Here is a 25267-nt window from a genome sequence, read left to right as displayed (position 1 = left end):
TTCACTCTCTTTAGTTCTCTCACTTATTTTCTTTCATTCTCACTCTCTTGCTCTCACTCTATCTCTTACTCCTGCATTGTCTCACTTTCACTGTCACTCTCTCACTCTTGTTCTCTAAATCTCACTTTCACTTTCTCTCACTCTTTCTCACTTTTCCCCTTTTTATTGTCACTGATGTGACAAGCTTATGGTCAGGTGTGTGGCCTGTTTTGCTATTGTCTCAGCTCATTTGATAAAAAGTTTGAGAACCTTCTGCTTTATACAATGAAAACAAACACACAACAGTTTAAAAAAATAATGTAGTGATTTAATTCACTCCTCTTCTCACTCACAATATTTTTACCTTTTTGTTCCTCCTCACTGTTTTTAAATTCCATCCAGGGGACATAACTGCATTAGCATGATCGCACGATTCAATTCCACTGCTCGGTTACTTCATTAGAAAGTGCTGGAAGACAAGCTGGACCTTGGAAGGGTCAGTAAATAGATGCTGTAGATTGTTAAACGGAACTCATATAGTGGGTTTTATTATTGTTTATATTATGATTAGATTATTACTGTTAACGAAGCCTTAAAATATTTATTGAGGCGCTTGGGTGGCGCAGGGGTACCTAGCCCACTACTGCTGAGATTTGGGGATCAGACGGCTGGGCGTCTGCACAGACATGATTGGCTAATGCCTGAAGTAGGGGTGGTTGAAACTGCCCAGTCATTGGGAGGTGCAAGTGTCAGTGCGCTCTCAGTGCTGGTCCCAAGCCCGGATAAAAATAGGAGGGATGTGTAAAGAAGGGCATCCATGTAAAAACTGTGCCAAGTCTGGAATGACCAGATCAGCCAAAAAAATCCAGATATCAAAAATCTTACACTTAATAACATGCTATAGCTACAATAACTGATGTAGATTATATAATCCTAAATATTTATTCTGTTCTGCAGCTTTAACACGCGTGACTCGGTGAACCCGAGTTCATGAACTGCTGAATTTTAATCAGATGTGTTTGGTAACGACGGCTGCATGTTTTAATTAATGCTCAGCTTCTGCTCTCAGATTCTGCTTTTGTCTCTTCCTGATTAGCCGTGTTGTGTTTTCCTGGGTGAACATTTTGTTCAACATTTTAACCTCCAAGCTGAGAATGTAATGAAATGTCTCGGTCAAGGCTTCCACCTAGGGCCAGATTTCCTTTTAATGAAATGACGGTACAATATGAATGACATAAAGAAGAATGAATGAGTAATAAAAGATTCGACATCAGTGAAAAACTCTTTGTGATGTGTTTACTCGTGCTAAGCTGGATGAACTCTTGCTTCTAAGAGTCATGTTACTTAAATGAACACATGAATGAAGCAACCCAAGTGAACACAGTAGATCAGCAACTAAGAGTGTCCACTATTTTCTGTTCTATTGCATCTAACTCTAGTTTAGTTCCACAAGGCTCTATTCTAGGTCCATTCTTATTCACCCATTTCTGGTTGAATTTAATACTTTTTTTTATCCCACATTTGACACGGCTAGTTCATTATCATCGTACTTTACTGCACATGAGATTTAAGAGGGTCATGTACATTGTATGGCCAAAAGTATTTGGACACCTGACCATGAGCTTATCAGGCATGCCATTTAAAAAACAACCAATATTAAAGAGAATAACAACAGCCACTCGTCTGAGAAGGCTTCTCACAATACTTTGACCTATGTCTGGGTATAACGGCATCTTTTACGCAATAACCATGTCTACATGACCCTACACCATATGGCCAGAAGTATGTGGACACCCTTTCTTATTTCTTATGTAGTTGTTTTATTTATTTATTTATTTGGATTTTTTATTTGTTTATTTTTAGCGCGTCCAGTTGCCAGATTGCGTCATGCTTCCTCTCCACCAATGCCGATCCCTGCTCTGATTGAGGAGAACGAAGCTAACCCACGCCCCCTCCGACATGTGGGCAGCAGCCGTATGCATCTTATCACCTACACTTTGACGAGTGCAGTGTAGCTCAGCGTTGTGTATGGAGAGACACACCCTGACAGCACTCTTTTCTCATCTCTGTGCAGGCGCCATCAATCAGCCAGCAGAAGTCGTAATTGCACCAATCATGGGAGAGAGACCCCGTCCGGCTTAGTCCTGCCCATATCTGAACAACAGGCCAATCGTTGTTCATGTGGCTGCTCAGCCTCAGCCGGCAGGCAGAGCTGAGACTCGATACGATGTATTCGAGATCCCAGCTCTGGTTCCAGCGTGCGTTTTTCCCGCTGCGCCACCTGAGCAGCATTTATTTGGATTTTATTGTCATGTTTTACACACTTTCTTTTTATCAGTTTAAGTCTTTTAATGTCAAACACAGTCATGGACAATTTTGTATCTCCAGTTCACTTCACTTGCACGTCTTTGGACTGTGGTAGGAAACCCACACAGACACGGGGAGGACATGCAATCTCCGCACAGAAAGGACCCGGACCGCTCCGCCTTGGAACCGAACCCAGGACCTTCTTGCTGTAAACAATAGTGCCTCCCCCACTAATAAAGTTTAAGTTTAATTAAAACTTCATTTCATATAAAAGTGGTGTTTCTAGCCCAGTGAATTAATCCTTTATAGAATCAAAAGCAGACTAATTGTGCCTCTTTGGCCTGTAAACATATGGATTCCTGAAGGTGTGTGTGTGTGCAATTATCTGAGAACATCTGGTCTGATAACATCCAGCGCTACACCTACCCAGTGCTCCCGAATTAGACTTACAGTGACGTTCAGACATCGATTATTAACCGGAGCGATACGTTCGTCTCAGCTCGGCTTTCAATTACATTTTTATTTGCGTTTAATGATTTATTTTCTGTGTAAAACAGCAGGAACTTTCGCTTCTGTCTTTACATCCATTAATGCACTTTCCTCTTTATTTATTTTACATGCCTGCATAATTAAATCAGCTTTTAACAAACAATATATTACTGTAAGACTCCTGTTTTCGCTTCATTAAGGCTTGTGTTCTGCAATCCACACTTTCTGATGCAACCTTCCTATTTCTATCTGGGCTTGGGATCGGCACTGAGAGTGCACTGACGGGTGCACCCCCCTCCCTAGGACATTAGCCAATCACGTCCATGCAGACGTCCCACCGGCACCACTGAGATTCAAACCCTGGATTCCCAAATCTCAGCAGCAGTGGGCTGATGCCTAGTTCACACTACACGATTTTCCCATGATTTTCGCTCGGTTAGATGTGGCAGCTCTGAGGCAACCCTGCGTTCACTCTGGGATCGAAACTTGATCGCTATGTGTGAACTGTTTAACGACTCGATCTGAGCAGCTCGACGATGGCTTGCAGACTCAAGAACAATATCTAGCATGTTAAATATCTGGACCTGTCGGCGACTCAAAATCCTGTAGTGTGAAAGGTGTTGCGATCAGGTTGTGATTGTTATAAACGCAAGATACAGAAAGGGAAACCTGGGTGAAGGAGTTTACAGCTTTACAGTACAAGCTTTACAGTATTTGTGACTTGTCGTCCACGCCAAACCATAATACCAACGTTGTAATGCAAAAAATATTTATCTGACTTTCAACTCTCTCTGCAGAACAGAGCAGACGATCCCTGCTGGCTGCGTAGCCCAATCCGCGCCTTCACCCAGCTTTTACGCTGCACATCGGCGCCCAAACAACTTTGATCGCTTGCTTATTGCTGCCGTGCATTTTTGGACGTGGTATCATTAAACCCGTCACTTCTTGCGTGTGTTTGGGAGACCGGACAGACTCGTCTGAGATTCCTCATGATGGTAGATCATGTAGTGTGTGACCCACTATTGCCGATCAGTCGTGTAGTGTGAAATCCACAACGATATAAAAGACTCCCGATTACAAGAGATCCAGTCGTTTAGTGTAAACTGTACAGCGACCTGACCACTTGAAAGTCGTGTAGTGTGAACTTGGCATGACATACTTTACTGCTGCGCCACCCATTAAGGACTATTTAAATACATATAATTTACTTTTGGATAAATAACACACAAACTGTGTATTCATTATTAATTTAGTCAGAATTTCTATCAAATGGGTCAAAAATAATAACAATAATAATAAAGACCAAATCAAATTCCTGGCCTGATAGATCGTATTCAGAACAGAACTGAACCCGTCTGGACTGTGATGAATAGCACATCAGTATATTTCTATACACAGAGAACCTCTGTTCCTCCTCCAGTTGTGTAAATAAATAATGTCGGTTTATATTACACAGAATATTTCACAGTTTAATCCAAATCCAGTAAATATTTTAATCACAAACCAGTTATCAGACGCAACTGCATTTGTACAGTACAAACTCACCATGTTTCGGTAATATGTACACATCCATGATACACACACACACACACACACACACACACACACACACCTACTGTACATTGACGGGTTCTAATCTCACCGAACAAACGAGCGTGTTTGTTTGTACCGAGCAAATCCGACAACTGATACAGGATCTTAATTTAGCCACGATCTGATTATAAGGCTGATTTGAACGTTGTTTTTTATTATATTGGAAAAACTGACACTTGGTCGTTCTAACTCAGTAATCAGATTCTTCAGCAGTCTGACACATGACAGGTTCAGGATTTCAGAGCTTTCTGTGACTGATTGGACCACATACTTCTGGAAAGAAAAGAGCCTCTAATATTATTATTATTCTTGTTTTTAATAAGCAGTAACAATTTCATTTAATCAATTTCATCGAGCTTTAAGATGCTCCGTGAGCGGACAAACCTTTTTTATATGGACAGTCAAGTTTACAGCTCTAACCAAATATGATTTCTAAACAGTTATTGAGTTAGAAGGCTGTGCCACCAAGTTAAATGATTTATAAAGCTCTCTGCACCACCATATTATTCATTCACTCACTCAAGGTCGTTTTACCTCCACTTTATCCAATCAGGGTCCGGGTGGGTACAATTTACCCAGCGAGAGGTATAAAATACCCTGGACAGGTCACCACAATAATAATCTTTCAATCTAGTCATTTCCAATTGCTGACTGCGAGTCCCGATCTGATCAAGGATCAAGGAGTCGGATCTGATTGCTCCACGCCCTTTTTAACACGTCCAATCTGCGGCCACTTCTCATCACCCGCCAGTATTGCTTTTCCGGACAGAGCCGTATCACGCTATGCTTCATTTGCGTATCCGAAACACGACCATTTGCGTTTGTGTGGATGCCCGGCCAGGTCAGCGACTCCGCTTCGATCCGATCTCTCAAGTTCCAGCGCTCGGCCGTGATGTGCCAGCACGTTAGATAACGGCGCCAACAGAGCGGCGGCCTATATAATACGAGGGATCTTCAAAAAGTTTCTGCACTTTTATATTTTGGTTATAAGCGGTGAGGGTGGGAGGAGGAGTAATCGGTCGTGTCTGAGAGACAGAGAGATGCTTATAGTCCGGATTTAGCTCCATCAAGGAAGCTTTAAGGGGAAGAAGATTTTTGTGAGATGATGATGTGAAAGCATCAACGCGCTCAACTGAAAACTTTTTTTGCTGGCGGCATTAAAAAGTTGGTACGACGCATCGGAAAGTGAACATGTAGAGAAGTGACGTCATTTGTTTTGGAAATTCTTAATAAACTGAGTTTAAACAGTGAAGAACCCTCGTATGATCTGTTGCTGTTTGTTTTTATAATATTTAGTCACAGAAACCACAGAACTTCGAACACTACCCAGGTAAACACGTGCCTGCCGAGTGCATGTACGATCTCAGCTTACATCAATGTCCACTTAGCATAATGCTGGGTAGCCCACTTGAAAGTGCCTTCCGTAGGAATGTTCACTTCAGAATGAACAGCAACCTTGGTGTGCACGTCCTGAACAGATTTAAAGGGAACGAGTCCAATTTGGCTGTTTTATAATAGTAGAAAATGTGGTGTAATGTCAGAGCTGTAGAAATGTGGATTAAGAAGACAATTAGACCAAGGACATCATGGTGTCTGCTTTAAACAGGGTAAAAGAAAGTAAAAACCCTGTCTGGACCTTCTGCACCATCCTGCACGAGTCAGACACAGTTCTATCCTCGCATGTTACACATGCATGTATCACTGGTCCAGGTATTTCTGGCTCTACTATGAATTTGAGATGAAAACAGTAAAGTTCTGGCATTAGAAAGAGTTTCTATCAAATAAAAACAGCCAAATGTGGCCGTTTCTCCTCAGTGACAGAGATATCTGAGCAGACAGTTCACCGACGCTGCAGAGCACCACGTTATGGTTTTAAAATAGAAAACATCTGCAGAACCTTTGTCATGTTTATCACAGAAAAAACATTCATTCTCAAAAAGTCTGCCTCCCTATGTTCGAGTGGAAGAGTGCCCCCGTCAGCAGGAGCAGTTGCCGCAGCCCTTGACGCTGTTGAGGACCTCCTCCTGCAGCTTTCGCCGTTCCTCCTCTTTCTGAGACACGTGCGGCGGGGCTGTCCGGCTTTGTGCGCCGTTACTGTTCAGCACTTTGCTGTTCTGTGTGTTCCACAGCTCGCCGTACAGGCTGCCGGGGGTGTTCAGGAGGGTGTGGTGATCCCCTCGCTCTGCCACCTTACCCTAAAACATCACAGAAAATAAGACGGAGATGAGAGGGGAGAAAGAGATGACGTTTGAAAATGTTCACGATTATAAGGTGTTTAATGTAGACAGACAGACAGACACACACACACACATCAAGCAGATTTTGCATTGGCGGCATTTGGAAAGGGTGTAAGGGTGTGATGGTGACGTTCACCTGAGCATCGTCGGCATTAAGCGAATATAAACGTCAAGCGAATGAGAGATGAGGAGCAACAGTAGACGTGCCAAAGAGAGAGGCTGTATGATAGAAAGAGAGAGAGAGCGAGCGCACACAGCGGCCCTGAGCAGGCTCTCGCAGGCTGTGTGTGGGCGCACTCGCAGCGCCCGAGCTTAAAAGACTGCCAGCAACAAAGCAACAAAAAAAGGGAAGAAAGAAAGAGAGAATGTATGGAATTATCTCCCACAATGACAACCGAATGTGTCTCTGGGCTGTTTTCTAGTTACTGCTGTAAATTGCTACTCCACTATAGTACGGAGTGTATTTTTAGGAGCTTCTGACCCATTTCGTGATACACAGCCTTCCTTTTCAGATACAAATCTGGAAGTGTTTCACAGGAAGAGCAGCTCACGCAGCAGTAAACACACGTCTGTACGCCCTGATACTGAACGCTGGAATCAGTTCATTGTTGGTTCACACCACTAAATCGGGACTAAACTGGTACTGAATCTGGCATATTTTCCACGTTTTGCCCCACATATCTAGCAGTCTGAAACACATTATGTGGCCAAACGTGTGTAAAAACCTGAATGTGAGCTTGTAGTACAATCTATTTCCATCCATAACAACCTCCAGTCTTCTGAGAAGGCTTTTTACAAAACTTTAGATAGACAGATATGGGCAGTTGTAGCCTAACGGTTAAGGTACTGGACTAGTAATCGAAAGGTTGCTGGTTCAAGCCCCACCACTGCCAGGTTGGCACTGTTGGGCCCTTAACCCTCAATTGCTTAGACGATATACTGTCACAGTACTGTAAGTCGCTTTGGATAAAGATACAGACAGATACAGACAGACAGATAGATAGAGACAGACAGACAGAAGATAGAAAAACAGATAAAATAGATAGATAGAGACAGACAGATAGACACACATACAGACACAAATAGACAGACAGAAGACAGACAGACATACGGATAGATAGACAGATAGACAGATAGATAGATAGACATATGGACAGATAGATAGACAGACAGACTGATAGACAGACACAGATAGACATATGGACAGATAGACAGACAGATAGACAGATAGACATATGGACAGATAGATAGACAGACAGATAGACAGACAGACAGACACAGATAGATAGATAGATAGATAGATAGATAGATAGATAGATAGATAGATAGACAGACAGATAGACAGATAGACATATGGACGGACGGACGGACGGACAGACAGATAGATATAAAAGAAAGTGTGTCTGTGGAAATTTGAGCCCATTAAAAAGAGTCTAAAAAGCATTTTTGAGGTCAAATACTGATCTGATGTTGGACGGGAACAATCCGTGCGCTATGTGGGTTACTGATGTTCCTCCATACCAGTAACCTACATAATATCTGCGTCTTTATGGACCTTCCTTCATGCATAGTCATGATGGAACAGTAAAGAGATTCTCCGGCATACAGTTTATTATACAGGGCAGTGGTAGCTTAGTGGTGAAGATACTGGACCAGTGATCGACTGCTTGCATTACATTCTGTCCCACTGGTAAGTCACTATAAATAAAAGCATCCGCTTCGTGCCATAAATATAAATTATATAACTGATAATAATCTCACTTTAGCAATGCGTGTGTCTGCAAAATCTAAATAAATCGATACAAAACGGGTGTCCAGATACTTTTGGCTACATCACACGCTCATTATGTGTATCCGTCAATACCCAGTGATTTGATCTCGGTGCTGAAAACAGAACAATGGCACCCGTGCATCCCTAACCGATTGCGAAGATGATCTGTGACCTTCAGAACAAAAGACGGCCGACCTTTGACCTTCGTCTCAATTCTTCCACCAATTTCCACGAAAGGTCTCGACCCAGGAGAGATGCACAGAGGTGCCAGATTTACCAGACACAAAGGACTGCTCATTATTTTAATGAACTCCAGCAACACCATCCCTCCTGAACACCCCGTGTGTGTGTGTGTGCGTGTATGTGTATGTGTGTGTGTGTGTGTGTGTGTGTGTACGCTTCTGTAAATTCATTCCAACAACTCGTACAGGAAAAGTAACGAGAAACGAGGATCTATAACTGGACTGATCTCACATTTCTGTTATGAGATGTTAAAATCAGCCTAAATGTCTGTAGATGTTTAACGCCATTAACCGTCGCATTCTCTGCCAATTCTGCCGCATGCTCTGCCGCATGCTCCGCCGCAGCCAGCAGTTCATCGTGCCCGGCTTCTCATGTAACCATAACACAAATATTTGTGTGCGTCTACAGAGACGCGTGTGGGAGTTTTTCCCACAATTCAAACATTTAACAATCTGAACTGCAGCATGTCAGGACACACCGGACCGAGAACTACAGGCTGAGCGCATGTTTTTAGTTTTGCATATATTATAATCATTTATTTAGCTTTTATGCATTTTATAATACAATAATTCAGGGCACTCGGGTGGCACAGCAGTCAAACGTGCCAGCTGACCACCGCCAAGGCTAAAGTTTGGGTCTCAATGGTGCCACCGACACGGCGCTCAAGAGACTCGGCTGTGTCTAAGGGAGGGAAGGCTTTATGGGGAATAACCCCAATCCTGCGGCTATCGTAACTCCTACTATCAGTTTAAAGTTCCGGCATGAGCGAAGGACGTTCGTTTGTTGTCATACTTCTGTATTATATACACTGATCAGCCATAACATTAAAACCACCTCCTTGTTTCTACACTCGCTGTCCATTTTATCAGCTCCACTTACCACATAGAAGCACTTTGTAGTTCGACAATTACTGACTGTAGTCCATCTGTTTCTCTGCATGCTTTGTTAGCCCCCTTTCATGCTGTTCTTCAATGGTCAGGACCCCCACAGGACCACCACAGAGCAGGTATTATTTAGGTGGTGGTGACACTGACATGGTGGTGGTGTGTTAGTGTGTGTTGTGCTGGTATGAGTGGATCAGCAACACCTCACTGTCACTGCTGGACTGAGAATAGTCCACCAACCAAAAATATCCAGCCAACAGCGCCCCGTGGGCAGCGTCCTGTGACCACTGATGAAGTTCTAGAAGATGACCGACTCAAACAGCAGCAATAGATGAGCGATCGTCTCTGACTTTACATCTACAAGGTGGACCGACTAGGTAGGAGTGTCTAATAGAGTGGACAGTGAGTGGACACGGTATTTAAAAACTCCAGCAGCGCTGCTGTGTCTGACCCACTCATACCAGCACAACACACACTAACACACCACTACCATGTCAGTGTCACTGCAGTGCTGAGAATGATCCACCACCTAAATAATACCTGCTCTGTGGTGGTCCTGTGGGGGTCCTGACCATTGAAGAACAGCATGAAAGGGGGCTAACAAAGCATGCAGAGAAACAGATAGACTACAGTCAGTAATTGTAGAACTACAAAGTGCTTCTATATGGTAAGTGGAGCTGATAAAATGGACAGTGAGTGTAGAAACAAGGACGTGGTTTTAATGTGTATACAGTGGTATGTAAAAGTTTGGGCACCCCTGATATTTTTCATGATTTTCCTTTATAAATCATTGGTTGTTCGGATCAGCAATTTCAGTTAAATATATCATATAGCAGACGAACACAGTGATATTTGAGAAGTGAAATGAAGTTTATAGGAGGATTTACAGAAAGTGTGCAATAATTATTTAAACAAAATTAGGCAGGTGCATAATTTTGGGCACCCTTGTCGTTTTATTGATTTGAATACCTTTAGCACTAATTATTGGAACACATAATTTGTTTTGTAAGCTCATTGACCCTTGACCTACATACACAGGTGAATCCAATTATGAGACAGGGTTAAGGTGGCCAATTGCAAGTGTTTCTCCTCTTTGCATCTTCTCTGAAGAGTGGCAACATGGGAGCCTCAAAACAACTCTCAAATGACCTGAAAACAAAGATTGTTCAACATCATGGTTTAGGGGAAGGATACAAAAAGCTATCTCAGAGATTTCAGCTGTCAGTTTCCACTGTGAGGAACATAGTGAGGAAATGGAAGACCACAGGCACAGTTCAAGTTAAGGCCCGAAGTGGCAGGCCAAGAAAAATCTCAGATAGGCAGAGGCGAAGGATGGTGAGAACAGTCATAGTCAACCCACAGACCAGCTCCAAAGACCTACAACATCATCTTGCTGCAGATGGTGTCACTGTGCATCGTTCAACTATTCAGCGCACTTTGCACAAGGAGAGGTTGTATGGGAGAGTAATGCAGAAGAAGCCTTTTCTGCGCACACGCCACAAACAGAGTCGCTTGAGTTATGCTAAAGCACATTTGGACAAGCCAGCTTCATTTTGGAATAAGGTGCTGTGGACTGATGAAACTAAAATTGAGTTATTTGGACATAACAAGGGGCGGTATGCATGGCGGAAAAAGAACACAGCATTCCAAGACAAACACTTGCTACCCACAGTAAAATTTGGTGGCGGTTCCATCATGCTGTGGGGCTGTGTGGCCAGTGCAGGTACTGGGAATCTTGTTAAAGTTGAGGGTCGCATGGATTCCAGTCAATATCAGCAGATTCTTGAGAACAATGTTCAAGAATCAGTGACAACGTTGAAGTTGCGCCGGGGCTGGATACTTCAACAAGACAACGACCCTAAACACTGCTCAAAATCTACTAAGGCATTCATGCAGAGGAACAAGTACAACGTTCTGGAATGGCCATCTCAGTCTCCAGACCTGAATATTATTGAAAATCTGTGGTGTGACTTAAAGCGGGCTGTCCATGCTCGGAAACCATCAAACCTGACTGAACTGGAGATGTGTTGTAAAGAAGAATGGTCCAAAATACCTTCAACCAGAATCCAGACTCTCATTGGAAGCTATAGGAAGCGTTTAGAGGCTGTTATTTCTGCAAAAGGAGGATGTACTAAATATTGATGTAATTTTTCTGTTGGGGTGCCCAAAATTATGCACCTGCCTAATTTTGTTTAAATAATTATTGCACACTTTCTGTAAATCCTATAAACTTCATTTCACTTCTCAAATATCACTGTGTTCGTCTGCTATATGATATATTTAACTGAAATTGCTGATCCGAACAACCAATGATTTATAAAGGAAAATCATGAAAAATATCAGGGGTGCCCAAACTTTTACATACCACTGTATACAGTATATATATATAGATTGGTATTTGACAGAGCGAAGGAGGAATACAGAAACAGTAGTGTGATCCTCCATACGTGGCACACCGGTCCTTCGCTGGCTGGTGTAATGGATGCAACCGTGTGTGCAATAAGAGGTAATGAATGAGTAAAGAAGCAAAAGAACCAAATCATCAAAGCCAGCGTTAATAATAAAGCAACCTACCAAAGGACACCGAATCTGAGAACATGCCATTAAAGCTTTTGATGATAAGATACTAAGAAAGACAAAGCGGACCCCCAGTGTGGAACAAAACTATTTAAAATCTTTAGCCTCCGCTTTTTCAAACGTGTTTCCAGAGAAAACGTCCTTCCTCCTCCCGCTGCCGGTCTGAACCACCTTCGCTAATAAAATGGGTGAAAAAAGGCCCTTTTGTTTCCTCGAGGTCGGCTTTAGAAGAGACAGAGTACACATGATTCACAGAGTGGCTCGGTCTCCTCGGCTCCATGTTCAAGGCTGTCTCACTGCTACAGGCTAAAACGCTCGCTGTTCTCTGATCAAAAATATAAAAAAAATAAAAAAATAAAAGAATAAAAGAATAAAAGAAATGTTTCTCCTCCCTTAACGATCAGCTTTACGTCTCAGATGAGCTGCTGCAAATGAAAGAAGGGCGTTTGTCTCCGAGCTGTTTATGTAAAGCACAGAAAGAAAAAAAAAAAAAAACAAGAACCTTCCTGGAAACGAGTTCAATTACGGCTTAGCCTGGAAACCTGTACGGCTGAGCATTAATTCTGAAGGAAATCACTGTAAACAGGAATAAATTAGCACAACGCTTCCAGCTGCATCTGATTAATGAGAAACACGCATTAGAACGTTGCTGTTTGTAGCAATCAAAGCAATTCATGTCAGGCGGTTAACAACGCTAGGCCACCAGCGCTGAGGTCTCGAGTTTGAATATCAGCCGACCAGGCGCTTATACAGACACACGATCGGCTGTGTCTGTTGAGGGAGGGACAATGGCACTCTGGAAATGACATTCTCTGCTAAATGTCATTTCTATATATTTTTTTCCAAGTGCTATTTGTTGCATTAGTAAAACCTGCCCTCCTGCCCCTGCCCCACCTTAATATCACTGTAAACTGAAGTGCAATAACTTTACAAAGCGTGCAATAATACTGCACATGTGCAATGCTGCTACACTTCTTTATATACTTACATTATACTTATACTTTATATATTTTTTTCTATTTATTTAAGCATTTTCTCCCTTTTACTCCCAATTTAGTGTAGCCAATTAGTCTTCCGGTCATGGGGATCCCTAATGCATTCGAGGAGGGTATATTTGCCTGCTCCACGCCCTTTCTGATGCATGTGCAGTCCTTCAACACCTTCTTTTAACCCATGAGGCTCCTCCACTTCTGCACAGGCGCCTCGAGCTGCTAACTAGGGTCCTTGCACAGCGCTTGAAGACCCCACAAACTTAGTCCGGCCTTTTCGCTACCCAGCAGACTCTGTGGCCAATATTGTCTGCTGCAGGCACTGCCAATTGTGCCCGCTAGATGGCGCCCAGCTGACTAAGTTGTTGTGTATTTTTTTTCTATTTTATTTATGCATTTTCTCCCAATGTAGTATAGTCAATTTGTCTTCCGCTGCTGGGGGATCCCTGATTACAGTCGAGGAGGGTATATTGCTGCTCACACCTCCTCTGACCCGCACGCAGCCCCATTTCACCTATGCGTTCTGCACAGGCGCCTCTATCTGCCAATCAGGGTCCTTACACAGCGTTTGAAGACCCCACCAACATAGTCCGGTCATGCCGCCCTAGCAGAACCGTGTCTGCTGCAGGCACTGCCAATTATGCCCGCTAGATCTGTGGCAACACCGAGTTTCGAACCGAGGAGATCAGAATCTCGGCGCTGGTGTGCTAGCGGAATATCCCACTGCGACACCTGGTCTCCCAATTGTTGTGTATTTTTCACGGTTTTAGTGTGTATGTGACTGCGTATTTTGCACACGTCACTGGCAGGTGAAAAGAAGCGACTGCCTCCACTTACACACGACTGAGTTGGATTTAAAATCAAAGACCAAAATAGTTTGAATCATTTGTCCAATTCAGTTTGCAATAATGAGCAGCGCTAAAAAATGCAACGTTCTCTCAAAACAGCAACCAGTGCATCCTGAAGTAACTTTAATATTATTTATTTCATTATTATTTTCTTCAAATCTTGTCACTGCCAATTTTCACCCACTTGCAAACTCTACACATCGAGTGTGAATGGAAGTCGAAATGTTTTGGCTAGTTCAGTGTAGCTGCGATCTTTAAATCCCATGTTGATACAGACTGTAACGTCTCTGCCTCAATTAATTATCTCTGCTTCTTTATAAATAGTTATAAAGAAATTTTTACGGCTTGCTATCACATGGTTTTTATTAAAATACAGCAGAGGTAAGCTCAGCGGTTAAGGTACTGGACTAGTAATCAGAAGGTTTGCCAATTCAAGCCCTGTCACTGCCAAGCTGCTACTGCTGGGCCCCTAATGAAGGCCCTTAATCCTCAGTTACTCAAATTGTATTTATACCTGATCGTAAGTTCTTGAAGAACAGTGTCTGCTAAATGCCACGAATGTAAATGAAACTAATATTACTCTCAAACTTGTCTGAAAAGTTCATTATTAATTTTAAAGTATTACAGTTGGTTACAGTTGTAGTAACATCACATAAACAATCAGTACATGGCTGAAACTATGTGGACACCTGACTATGAAAGTTTGGCAAATCTGGCAATGTGTTAGCAATGTTCCAGACTGACCACAGTCAAAGGTCATAACCAGAGCCCTACTAAATTCATAAGAAAATGTGCTTAATTGTAATTTTACCCAATTGCGTTACGCTTCCTCTCTACTGATGCCGATCCCCGCCCCGATTGAGGAGAGCGAGACTGACTCGTGTGCAGTAGCTGACTGCATCTTTTCACCTGCACGAAGCGAGTTCATCTGCCGATCAGCCTTGTGCATGGAGAGCCACACCCTGATCGCATTAGTCCTCGACTATGTGCAGACGGCATCAATCAGCCAGTTATGAGGAGTCCCTGTCCGGCTTATCCTACCCTATGAATGACAACCAATTGTTGTTCATGCCAAATTACACTAATAAATTGAATGATAGAATAACTAGAAGCTACAATACACAGCACAGCTACCTTAATAGTTAAATGTAAAGCTAGAACATCCAGCGACGACGCAAGGATTCATGTTCGAAAATTCTCGTACGTGTTTTGACCCTCCACACCTGCTTTAGACTTTGACATTTTGGATGTTTTGACTAAGCAATTGCTAACTGAATTGCCGTAGGATTGCTAGGGCGCCTCGTAGTGCAAATTAAGCAGCAAACGTGAGACACTTGAACGCTACACGAATGACAAATGCAAATTGCATATTACACGAGAAACAACTCCTTACACAGTTTAAATAGGGCCTTAGTCGTAAGTATTGCGCAAAAGTCATGATTGTAATGACTAATGAGTAGCATATGGGTACAATATGTGGACACCTGACCCTAAGCTTGGCGGGAACCCTGTTATAAACCAATACGATTGCATTATTGACCTTATTTACATTGACTTTAATGTTCTATTATAAAATACTCACAATATAATCATAACAATAGCAGAATATACAGGCTGTCCTCACACTGACCAGACAGTCCCCCTCCCACAGCAATATCTCATATATCTTTCTCCTCCACCTTTTTTTCCCTCCACTAGACTTTACATTACATACTACACACATTTAATAATATATATCAATTGTCGTATACTGTATAATAGTAATTGCCACTACATAGTCAATATTTGTATTGTATTCTACTCTCTTATTTTCTTTAATTGTATTTACTCTGTGCTGGAGCTGCTGTAACACTCAAATTTCCCCCCATGGGGATGAATAAAGGAATCTTAATCTTAATTACATTTAATAGCAATTCTTGTGGCCAAAGCACCTCAACTCAATAATTAGGGTGCATGTCTACATAATTTTGGGCATACAGTAATGAATACCATTATTTGACACAAACATTAAGTGTTTAAGCATACACACACATCCTTTGTTTATTTACGCTGAGCCGGACGAGTGATCTTACCTGATTCAGTACAATAATCTCATCTGCATCCACGATGGTGGACAGTCGGTGAGCGATGAAAACCGACGTCCTGTTCCTCACCATCTCCCTCATGGAGCTCAGAATGTTCTAGAAAGCAACAGGGAGACCACCTCGAATCAGGTCAGGCTCGTAGAACAAATTTAGAAGCATCAGAATAAAGCCTACACGCTCCCACACTGATGTGTCTATCAGAGCGTGTTTGGATTAGAGCGCTGAAGTTTCTCCGCCCGGGTGCAATAACGAGCTCAGAGATGACTGACAGGATTTATATGAGGGATTCTTTGACGATGCGGCTATGAAAATAAATAGATCAATAAAACAGTGAAAGGCATTGGAGTCAATACTGCCTCTGTGTGTGTGTGTGTGTGTGTGTAATAACCTATACGGCCTCGTCCAAATAAGTAAAACTTGCCTTGCTGCCTGAGCGTTAATATTTAAAAGTGCACAATGGCAGTGAAAGTATCAAATATAGTGAGAGGAAATTTAAATATAATAAATATAATAAATTAAATATATGGAATTTATTACACAAAAAGCTCTAGAACTGATATTATTGTTGTTATTTTTTCATTTTATCAACAGATTTATCCTAGTCAGGGTCACGGCAGGTCTGGTTCCACCAGAAAAGCTCTTCATACGTACTTTAATCTATATAGTCTACATGAAATCCACTACCACTATACACCGATCAGGCATAACATTATGACCACCTTCCTAATATTGTGTTGGTCCCCTTTTTGCTGCCCCATACACAACAACCTGAGATGCTCTGCGTATTCTGACACCTTTCTATCAGAACCAGCATGAACTTCTTCAGCAATTTGAGCTCGTCTGTTGGATCGGACCACACGTGCATCAATGAGCCTTGGCCGCCCATGACCCTGTCGCCGGTTTATCACTGTTCCTCACTGTTATCACAAGAGCTGCAGTTTTGGAGATGCTCTGACCGAGCCCATTTTTCCTGCTTCTAACATCAACTTTGAGGATAAATGTTCACTTGCTGCCTAATATATCCCCCCCACTAACAGGTGCCGTGATGAAGAGATAATCAGTGTTATTCACTTCACCTCTCAGTGGTCATAATGTTATGCCTGGTTGGTGTAAATACGAATCAGATGAGTAAATTTGCACCTCTTCAGTGATCGAGTCGAGGGAAGACGTGGCCTCATCGTACAGGAGGATGGGAGGGTTCTTTAGGATCGCCCGGGCGATAGCCACACGCTGCTTTTCTCCACCTATCAAAACACCAAACAAAACACATGACTCCATCAATAAGTGGTATATTACAAAAAAAAAAAAAAAGGTCCTTATTAACCAAAAGTGTTTTACCAAGGGCACCAAGAATCACCAACATAGAGAGCAAATACATTCCTTTAATTTATTCTTCAAACACTGATTAATGCTTTTAAATCCATACATTATTTTTCATGTAAATCAAAAGACATGATGTGTGCAAATATATCCATTGTATGTATACATATTAATATCAAAACATAACTACTTGGATCGTTGTTGCAGTGAGCAGTGGTCAGTATTTGTATTTTAGTAGGATTTTAACGTCACACTGGTTACATTCATGACAGGAACGGTAGTTACTGGTTACTCATTGGTTCAAGTAATTTTTTTTATGTCAAACACAGTTGTGGACAATTTAGTATCTCCAATTCACCTCCCTTGCACGTCTTTGGACTGTAGGAGGAAACCGGCGCTCCCGAAGGAAACCCACCCAGACACGGGAGAACATGCAAACTCCACACAAAAAAGACCCAGACCACTCCACCTGGGAATCGAACCCAGGACCTTCTTGCTGTGAGGTGACAGTGCTACCCACCAAGCCAAAGAAACTAAACACACTAAGACACTGTAAGGTTTGAGTGTTTGCACCCAGGATTATTACAGGTTATCGTTTACATTTTCGGCATTTAGCAGACGATTTCATCCAAAGCGACTTACAATATACAGTTTAAGCAATTGAGAGTGAAGGGCCTTGCTCAAGGGCCCGACTGTGGCAACTTGGAAGTGGTGGGGTCTGAACCAGCGACCTTCTACTTACTAGTCCAGTACCTTAACCGCTAGGTAAGTAAAAAAAATACACTTCTTAAAGAACAATATTAATTGTTTTCTGTAATCACGTCATCCACATCGGGGTTGTGGGTGGGCACTACCAGCCAGAAACAGTGAATGCAAGGCAGGCTTCACATCCAGTTGTGCGTCTGGGTGGGTGCCCAGCCGGCTGATAGCAATTTGAGAGAAATGTAAAGAATTTGAGATATGAAGTGTGTGTTATGTAAGAAATGTAATGTGGCAGTTGTAGCCTAGTGGTTAATGTACTGGAGCAGTAATCAGAAGGTTGGCAGTTCAAGCCCTACCACTGCCAGGTTGCCACTGTTGGGCCCTCGAGCTAGGCCCTTAACCTTCATTGGCTTAGACTGTATACTGTCACAACTGTAAGTCACTTTGGATAAAAGCATCTGCGAAATGCAGTACATGTAAAAACAATAAATAATTACTTTAATATGAATATCACCGGCTCATAGGCACATTTTCGTTTGGTCTACCTGAAAGTTTCAGGCCTCGCTCTCCGACCTGCGTCTCGTATCTGTGTGGCATTTTCAGAATGGCATCGTGGATGCCAGCCAGCTTAGCCACGCCGTACACTTCCTCTGGTGAAGCGTGGATGTTGCCGTATTGCAGATTGTAGAAGATGCTGTTGTGGAAGAGAACTGCATCCTAAAGCACAAAGCAAAGTTCAGATCAGACTTAAATCTTTAAAACAAGCCTCTATCGTTGTGGTATATCCGCACGGCTCACCTGAGGAACCACGCCCAACGTTTTCCTCAGACTCTCCAGGCTGACTTCTCGAACATTCTGACCCGCGATGTAGATGTTTCCTCTCTGCGGTTCGTAGAATCGAAACAGCAGCCTCATGATTGTGCTCTTTCTGTAAAAAAAACAAACATGTCTATCAATAGTACTGAGGAAAAAAATCACCAAACATTATTTTCTGTGAGCCGGGAGTAAAGTGTGCAGCTGTGCTTTTACCCAGATCCGCTGCCGCCAACAATAGCCACCTTCTTCCCCGCGGGCACTTCGAAAGAAACCCCATTGAGCACCTTTTGTCCCTCTAAATACTCGAAGTACACATCCTCGAACCTGATAGTGGCATCCTGAGGGGTGACCAGCAGGGGAGGGGCCAGCTCTTTCTCCTACAACACACAGTACACACACACACACACACACACACACACACACACACACACACACACACGGTTTTCTGTTTTTCCATTCGAAACCCATCATTGAAGAAAGTTTTGATTTGATCTCCATTAGGGACGGGTTTGTCATGACAGAACTGGTGTGTTAGTGTGTGCTGTGCTGGTATGAGTGGATCAGACACAGCAGCGCTGCTGGAGTTTTTAAATACCGTGTCCACTCACTGTCCACTCTATTAGACACTCCTACCTAGTCGGTTCACCTTGTAGATGTAAAGTCAGAGACGATCGCTCATCTATTGCTGCTGTTTGAGTCGGTCATCTTCTAGACCTTCATCAGTGGTCACAGGACGCTGCCCACGGGGCGCTGTTGGCTGGATATTTTTGGTTGGTGGATGATTCTCAGTCCAGCAGTGACAGTGAGGTGTTTAAAAACTCGAGCAGCGCTGCTGTGTCTGATCCACTCATACCAGCACAACACACACGAACACCTGCACAAGGCGAGTTCATATGCGATCAGCCTTGTGCACAGAGAGCCACACCCTGATCAGCATTATTCCTCGACTCCTGGTCCCTGGTCCGACTCATCCCATCCCTGAACAAGAGCCAATCGTTGTTCAAGTGGCTGCCCGATGAGATTCGATACGCTGTATTGGAAATCATTGCTCTGGTGCGTTACCATATTTTACCGCTGGACTAGCCGTCAGTATTAGAAAGGTCAATATTGTGATCATAACAGCCAAACAATATACTGTGCAGCCTTACGACTCATTCACAGCCATAAAACTGAATTAAAAGCCCGTATCGCTAATGCATAGAAGAAAAAAACACCGCTCGCACTATCCCAACTGCTGTTTGAGCGAGATTGCGATGGCAGAATTAGCGGACATGCTGAGTGCTTTCCCCCATCCAAAAGTGTCACAAATAGCCGTGTTATTTGAGAAATCAAATTTAAGCTCCCTGTAATGGTGTGATGGGCTGTTCAGTCATGCAGAGAGCCAAGAGGAAAACAAAGAAAAAAAAAAACATTACTGGGAACAATTGGACACATTTTATTCGCAGTAATTACAAGCTTCATAGTGAATTAGCCAATGAAAACCAGGCTTCATCAGTCTTGAATGCATTTGAACCCCCCTCCACCTTCCCTCCGACAGCTTTTTTTCCACCCCCCATCATCATCACAAGGAAAAAGCAACAAAAATGGTTCGACGATTAAAATGAATACTAAAGCAAATGTTATGCGAATCCTTAATGCCAGCGAGAGCCAGGGTAAGAACACGTGACTGTTGTTGGAAAGCTCTGACATTTCAGGGGATCCAGGAGAATAACGTCTCAGGGCTCATACCATCGTTACCAAAACAAGCTATATCAAATCAAAATGCAGCAGTTGTAGCCTAGTGGTTTAGGTAATGAACTAGTAATCAGAAGGTCGCTGGTTCATCGCCGTCAGGTTGCCACTGTTGGGCCCTTGAGCAAGGCCCTTAACCCTCAATTGCTCAGACAGTATACTGTCACAGCACTGTAGGTCGCTTTGGATAAAAGTGTCTGCTAAATGCTGAAAATGTAAAATCATTTCTAGGGGGCGCGTTCACATGAGAAGCGTTTGGTGCCTCGCTCAAATCCTCGCTTTGCTCAGCGCTCGGCTTGAGCGGTAAAACATCATCAAAGTGTGAATATGAGACGAATCTGCATTCGTGTGGAATAAGCGTCAGATCCAGTGTTACAGCTCCACGTGTATCTGTGTTTATCTGGATTTTCCTTCGTTTCACTTTTAAACTTGTGTTACAGCTCGAGCTTCTGAGAAATGGTGAGAATCAGAATCAGTCTAAAACGCTTCTGGTTCAAATAAAGCTTAACGTGGTTTAATGTACTAAAAGAACGACACAGGGTAGCGCCCAGGTGGCACAGTGGGATATTCCGCTCGCACACCAGCACCGAGATACTGAACTCCTCGGTTTGAAACTCGGCGTTGCCACCGATCGGCTGGGCGTCATTAGCAGTGCCTGCAGCAGACTGGGCGGGATGACCGGACTATGTGGCTGGGGTCTTCAAACGCTGTGTAAGGACCCTGATTAGCAGATAGAGAGGCACCTGTGCAGAGTGCATGGGTGAAAAAGGGTTCTGCCAAGGGCTCCGCGCGGGTCGGAGGAGGCGTGAGCAGCAATATACCCTCCTCGACTGTAATCAGTGACCCCCCAGGAGCGGAAGACAAATTGACTACAATAAAATGGGAGAAAACACATTAAAAAAAATAGGAGACAGGAGCACTAAACTTCTCTTCATTCTTACTGCTCAGAAGTTCCTCCACTAATGAGATTCCTCACTTGTTGTTTTAGTACAATAAGTCACGTTAAGCGTTGTTTGTACGGTCGCTTTTACCACGTCATATCAAACAGTTATCTTATTGGAGGAGCTTTGAAAAGTCAGCAGCAAACTGGGTCAAAGTCAAATCAGGTGATCATAAACCCAACATGCCAAAAGTGGAAGCACAGCGGCAAACTAAGCAGCAGCGCCACACTCCATAGGAAACAACGGCACAGCCTACGACAAAGCGGTTTTGCTGCACTCATGTGAACGCGCCCTTGGAAATGATTTTGAATCGCTTGTTTTGGTGACGATGGCTCGAGCCTCGACGCTATTCTTCTGGATCCTCTGAAATGTCAGAGCTTTCCAGCAACAGTCACGTGTTCTTACCCGAACTCTTGACGGCATTAAGAACTTGCATAACATTTGCTTTAGTATTAATTTTAATCGCCGCACTTCTCATGTGAGAATGCCCTCGTGACTTGATCAAGCAGCTCCTACTAATCGATCAGACTAAAATAAATAAATAAATAAATAAATAAATACAGTGGTTACGAGTCAAATCAGAAAGTGTGAATGCAGGTCATGTGACGTTACCAGATCATGTCACCTTGATTTTGGTGTCCACGCTGAGCAGGGTGAACAGGGTGTCCATGTCGATGAGGGCCTGTCTGGTCTCTCTGTACACCGTACCCAGAAAGTTCAGAGGTAGCGAAAGCTGGAAGAGTAGCCCATTTACCATCACTAGATCCCCCACAGTCATGGTTCCTGTAGGTGAACATGAGCAACAACGTCAGGATTTGTACCGCTGTCATTATTAAATCATTGGAATAAATGCAAGCACATTCGACACACTCAAAAATAATAAATAAATAAATAAATAAAGACCAGGACACAGTGTGATGTCTGGGAGAAATTGCTTCCTCTTTGATTGCCTCAACTACTGCATATTTATCTCTCACACACACACACACATCCACCAGCTCCGCAAATGCAACCTTTGTTCAGCCTTAAAGTTTCTACACCAATTTCTTTTTTTTATGCATTTTCTCCCCATTTTCCTCCCGATTTAGCGACTCAATTTGTCTTCCGCTGCTGAGAGATACCCGATTGCATCTGAGGAGAGCACGTCACTGGCCACGCCTCTTTCCGACACGTGCACAGCCCTCCTCTTCTCGCCCCTGCATTCTGCACAGGCGTCTCTTCCGCCAATCAGGGTCCTTACACAGTGTATGAAGACCCACCCACACACCCACCCACACATAGTCCGGTCGTCCCACCCAATTAGTATCTGCTGCAGGCACTGCCAATTATGCCCACCAGATAGCACCCACCCAACCGGTGGCAACGCTGAGTTTCGAACCGAGGAGTTCAGAATCTCGACGCCGGTGTGCTAGCGGAATATCCCGCTGCGCCAGACTACACCAATAATATATAATTTTTAAATTAAGGAAACTTGGAACAGTGGTGAATCTACCCAGAAGTGACTGAACTGTCCAAATCCAAGGGCTTAATGTCACCTTATTTATTAAGACATAAAAGCATGAACTTCAATGAGCCTTGGCTGCCCATGACCCCGTCGCCGGTTTACCACTGTTCCTTCTTTGGACCACTTTTGATAGATACTGACCCCAAGAGCTGCAGTTTTGGAGATGCTCTGGCCCAGTCGTCTAGCCATCACAATCTGGCCCTCGTCAAACTCGCTCAGATCCTCACGCTCGCCCATTTTTCCTGCTTCTAACATCAACTTTAAGGATAAAATGTTCACTCGCTGCCTAATATATCCCCCCCACTAACAGGTGCCGTGATGAAGAGATAATCAGTGTCATAATTCGGTGTAGAATATAGGTATATTTCACCTGCTACGATCCCCTGGCTCGCCAGCACCATGATGGCTGTGAGACCGACGCTGAAGATGGCGCTCTGCCCGAAGTTCAGCATGGCGAGCGTGGTGGTCGTCTTCAGTGAGGAGGACTCATACATTTTCAGAAAGTTGTCGTATCTTTCTGCTTCATACTTCTCGTTGTTGAAGTACTAACAGGAGGCAGAGAGAAAGAGTCCGGTCAGGAACGAGGGAACAAAAGGGCGGGTCAGGTAGCCGGAGGGCCGAATCAGAAAACCTTCTGATGTTTGAGGACACAGAAGGACAAACACAAGGCAAGTCGAGCCAAAAAGTTTACATACTGTTGAAAGGATTTATGTGGCATAGCACTTTTGGGATTTTAATGATTACGGGAACTGTGACTGATTCTACGGTCATAAGTACATATTATATATATATATATATAAACAGTTGTAATTTCACCATGTATATAATGAAGGTTTGAGGACTATAAGCTTTGCTTGGCCCCACAAAATGACACAATATATGATGGAATCAGTATGTGTGTAATAGGTGCAATAAATACAATTGTCATTGTTTATTTAATATGTAAGTATTGTACAATTACCCTTAACTCTCCCTTTAACAAATAAAACCACGTTTGCAAACTCCACTGTACAACTTGACCACAGGTCTTTTTTTTATATTTTTTCCCCACCATATCGAGGAAACCTCTCTCATCTGCTAACACGGTCATGCTAAAGCTACCTGGCTAACTAGTGAGCTTTATCTAATCTGCATAGCGCTTTCAGCAGCAAACAATATTATATGAAGCCTACAGCTCTTAAAATTTACTGTGCTACGATATGGCGGTATATGAAAAATCCACACCGTACGAGGATTCAAAGCTGGTATACAACAATTATCCCTAACTACAAAGTACATGGAAGAGTAGTCTCTTGCTAAGGTTGGAAACTAAACCATTACATCATGCAAAGAACATCTGTATGGATGAACAGCATTGGAAAAAAAAACTACACTAAATGGCCAAAGGTCTGTGGGCTCCCAAAGCCGATCCAGAAAGCTGAATACACAAGCAAACAAGAAACAATGCTTCCCCTGGACTGTCGTTCAAAAATAGAACTGCATTACGGCCAAATTAATTAGCTTCAAAACACGACGGACGGAGGTGAGGCGATAACGTGGCTTATTCAACGAATCGCTCTTATCAGAAGAAAAAAAAACGCAGTGCAAAGAGAGAAAGAAAGACGACGTGCCAATATCGGTCCACGGCGAGTGTGTTTTGAGACTCCCATGCAGAGAGTGCTCGTCAGGTTCATTAGCGCACTGGGTGTGTGCGTGGCGGCCTCCGCTGGCATCGTGATCAAAATGTCTCCTGGACCGTAATGACAATCAGAAGAATTCATTAGAGTGCGTCAAACTCGGTGAGAACGTCTTGCGCCAATTAGCTGTGGGAGCCAAAGGTGCATGTCAAGGTGTTTCATAAACAATTTCTGTGCTGTCAGGAGATAATCGTGCACTAAAGAAAAGAACGCGTGTTGGTACACGCTACATGATCAAAAGTATGCGGACATCTAACCTTGAGATTGCTAGACATACTATTCCAGAGTTGGCCCATATGTGGAGTGTCTCTGTGAGGATTTGTGCCCAATTTGTGTCAAAAAACATTCATAAGTTCAAAGACTGATACTGAATAAAAAGGCCTGGTGCACAATTCCATGCTGAATTTGACAAGATGTCCAACTTTTGCAACCTTAAGGGTGCTCGGATGGCACAGCAGTAAAGCATGCTGCATCTCAAGTTCACAAGTTTGAATCTTAGCTTTGCTATTGGTCAGCCAGGTGCCTACACGAACAATGATTGGCTCGTTCAAGGAAGTCCAGCCATAGGGATTTATT

General features: G+C 43.2%; 1 protein-coding gene across 2 annotated transcripts in view; it reads right to left on the bottom strand.

Annotated features, from left to right (window-relative positions):
- Positions 1-4243: 4243 nt before the first annotated feature.
- Positions 4244-25267, bottom strand: part of abcb7 (ATP-binding cassette, sub-family B (MDR/TAP), member 7) — a 50949-nt gene continuing 29925 nt past the window's right edge. For both annotated transcript variants that reach the window (XM_063000377.1, XM_063000378.1), the window contains 8 exons: positions 23386-23560; positions 22137-22294; positions 19053-19216; positions 18822-18951; positions 18569-18740; positions 17142-17245; positions 15990-16097; positions 4244-6563 (listed from right to left, as the gene is read on the bottom strand). In XM_063000377.1, coding sequence (XP_062856447.1) covers positions 6345-6563; positions 15990-16097; positions 17142-17245; positions 18569-18740; positions 18822-18951; positions 19053-19216; positions 22137-22294; positions 23386-23560 — 1230 coding nt within the window. In that variant the 3' untranslated portion in view covers positions 4244-6344. The remainder of the gene's footprint in view (positions 6564-15989; positions 16098-17141; positions 17246-18568; positions 18741-18821; positions 18952-19052; positions 19217-22136; positions 22295-23385; positions 23561-25267) is intronic.

Source organism: Trichomycterus rosablanca, chromosome 8, assembly GCF_030014385.1.
Source record: "Trichomycterus rosablanca isolate fTriRos1 chromosome 8, fTriRos1.hap1, whole genome shotgun sequence".
Taxonomy (NCBI): Eukaryota; Metazoa; Chordata; class Actinopteri; order Siluriformes; family Trichomycteridae; genus Trichomycterus; species Trichomycterus rosablanca.
The sequence above is the reverse complement of the archived record's forward strand: the minus strand, read 5'-3'. Positions and strand labels throughout refer to the sequence as shown.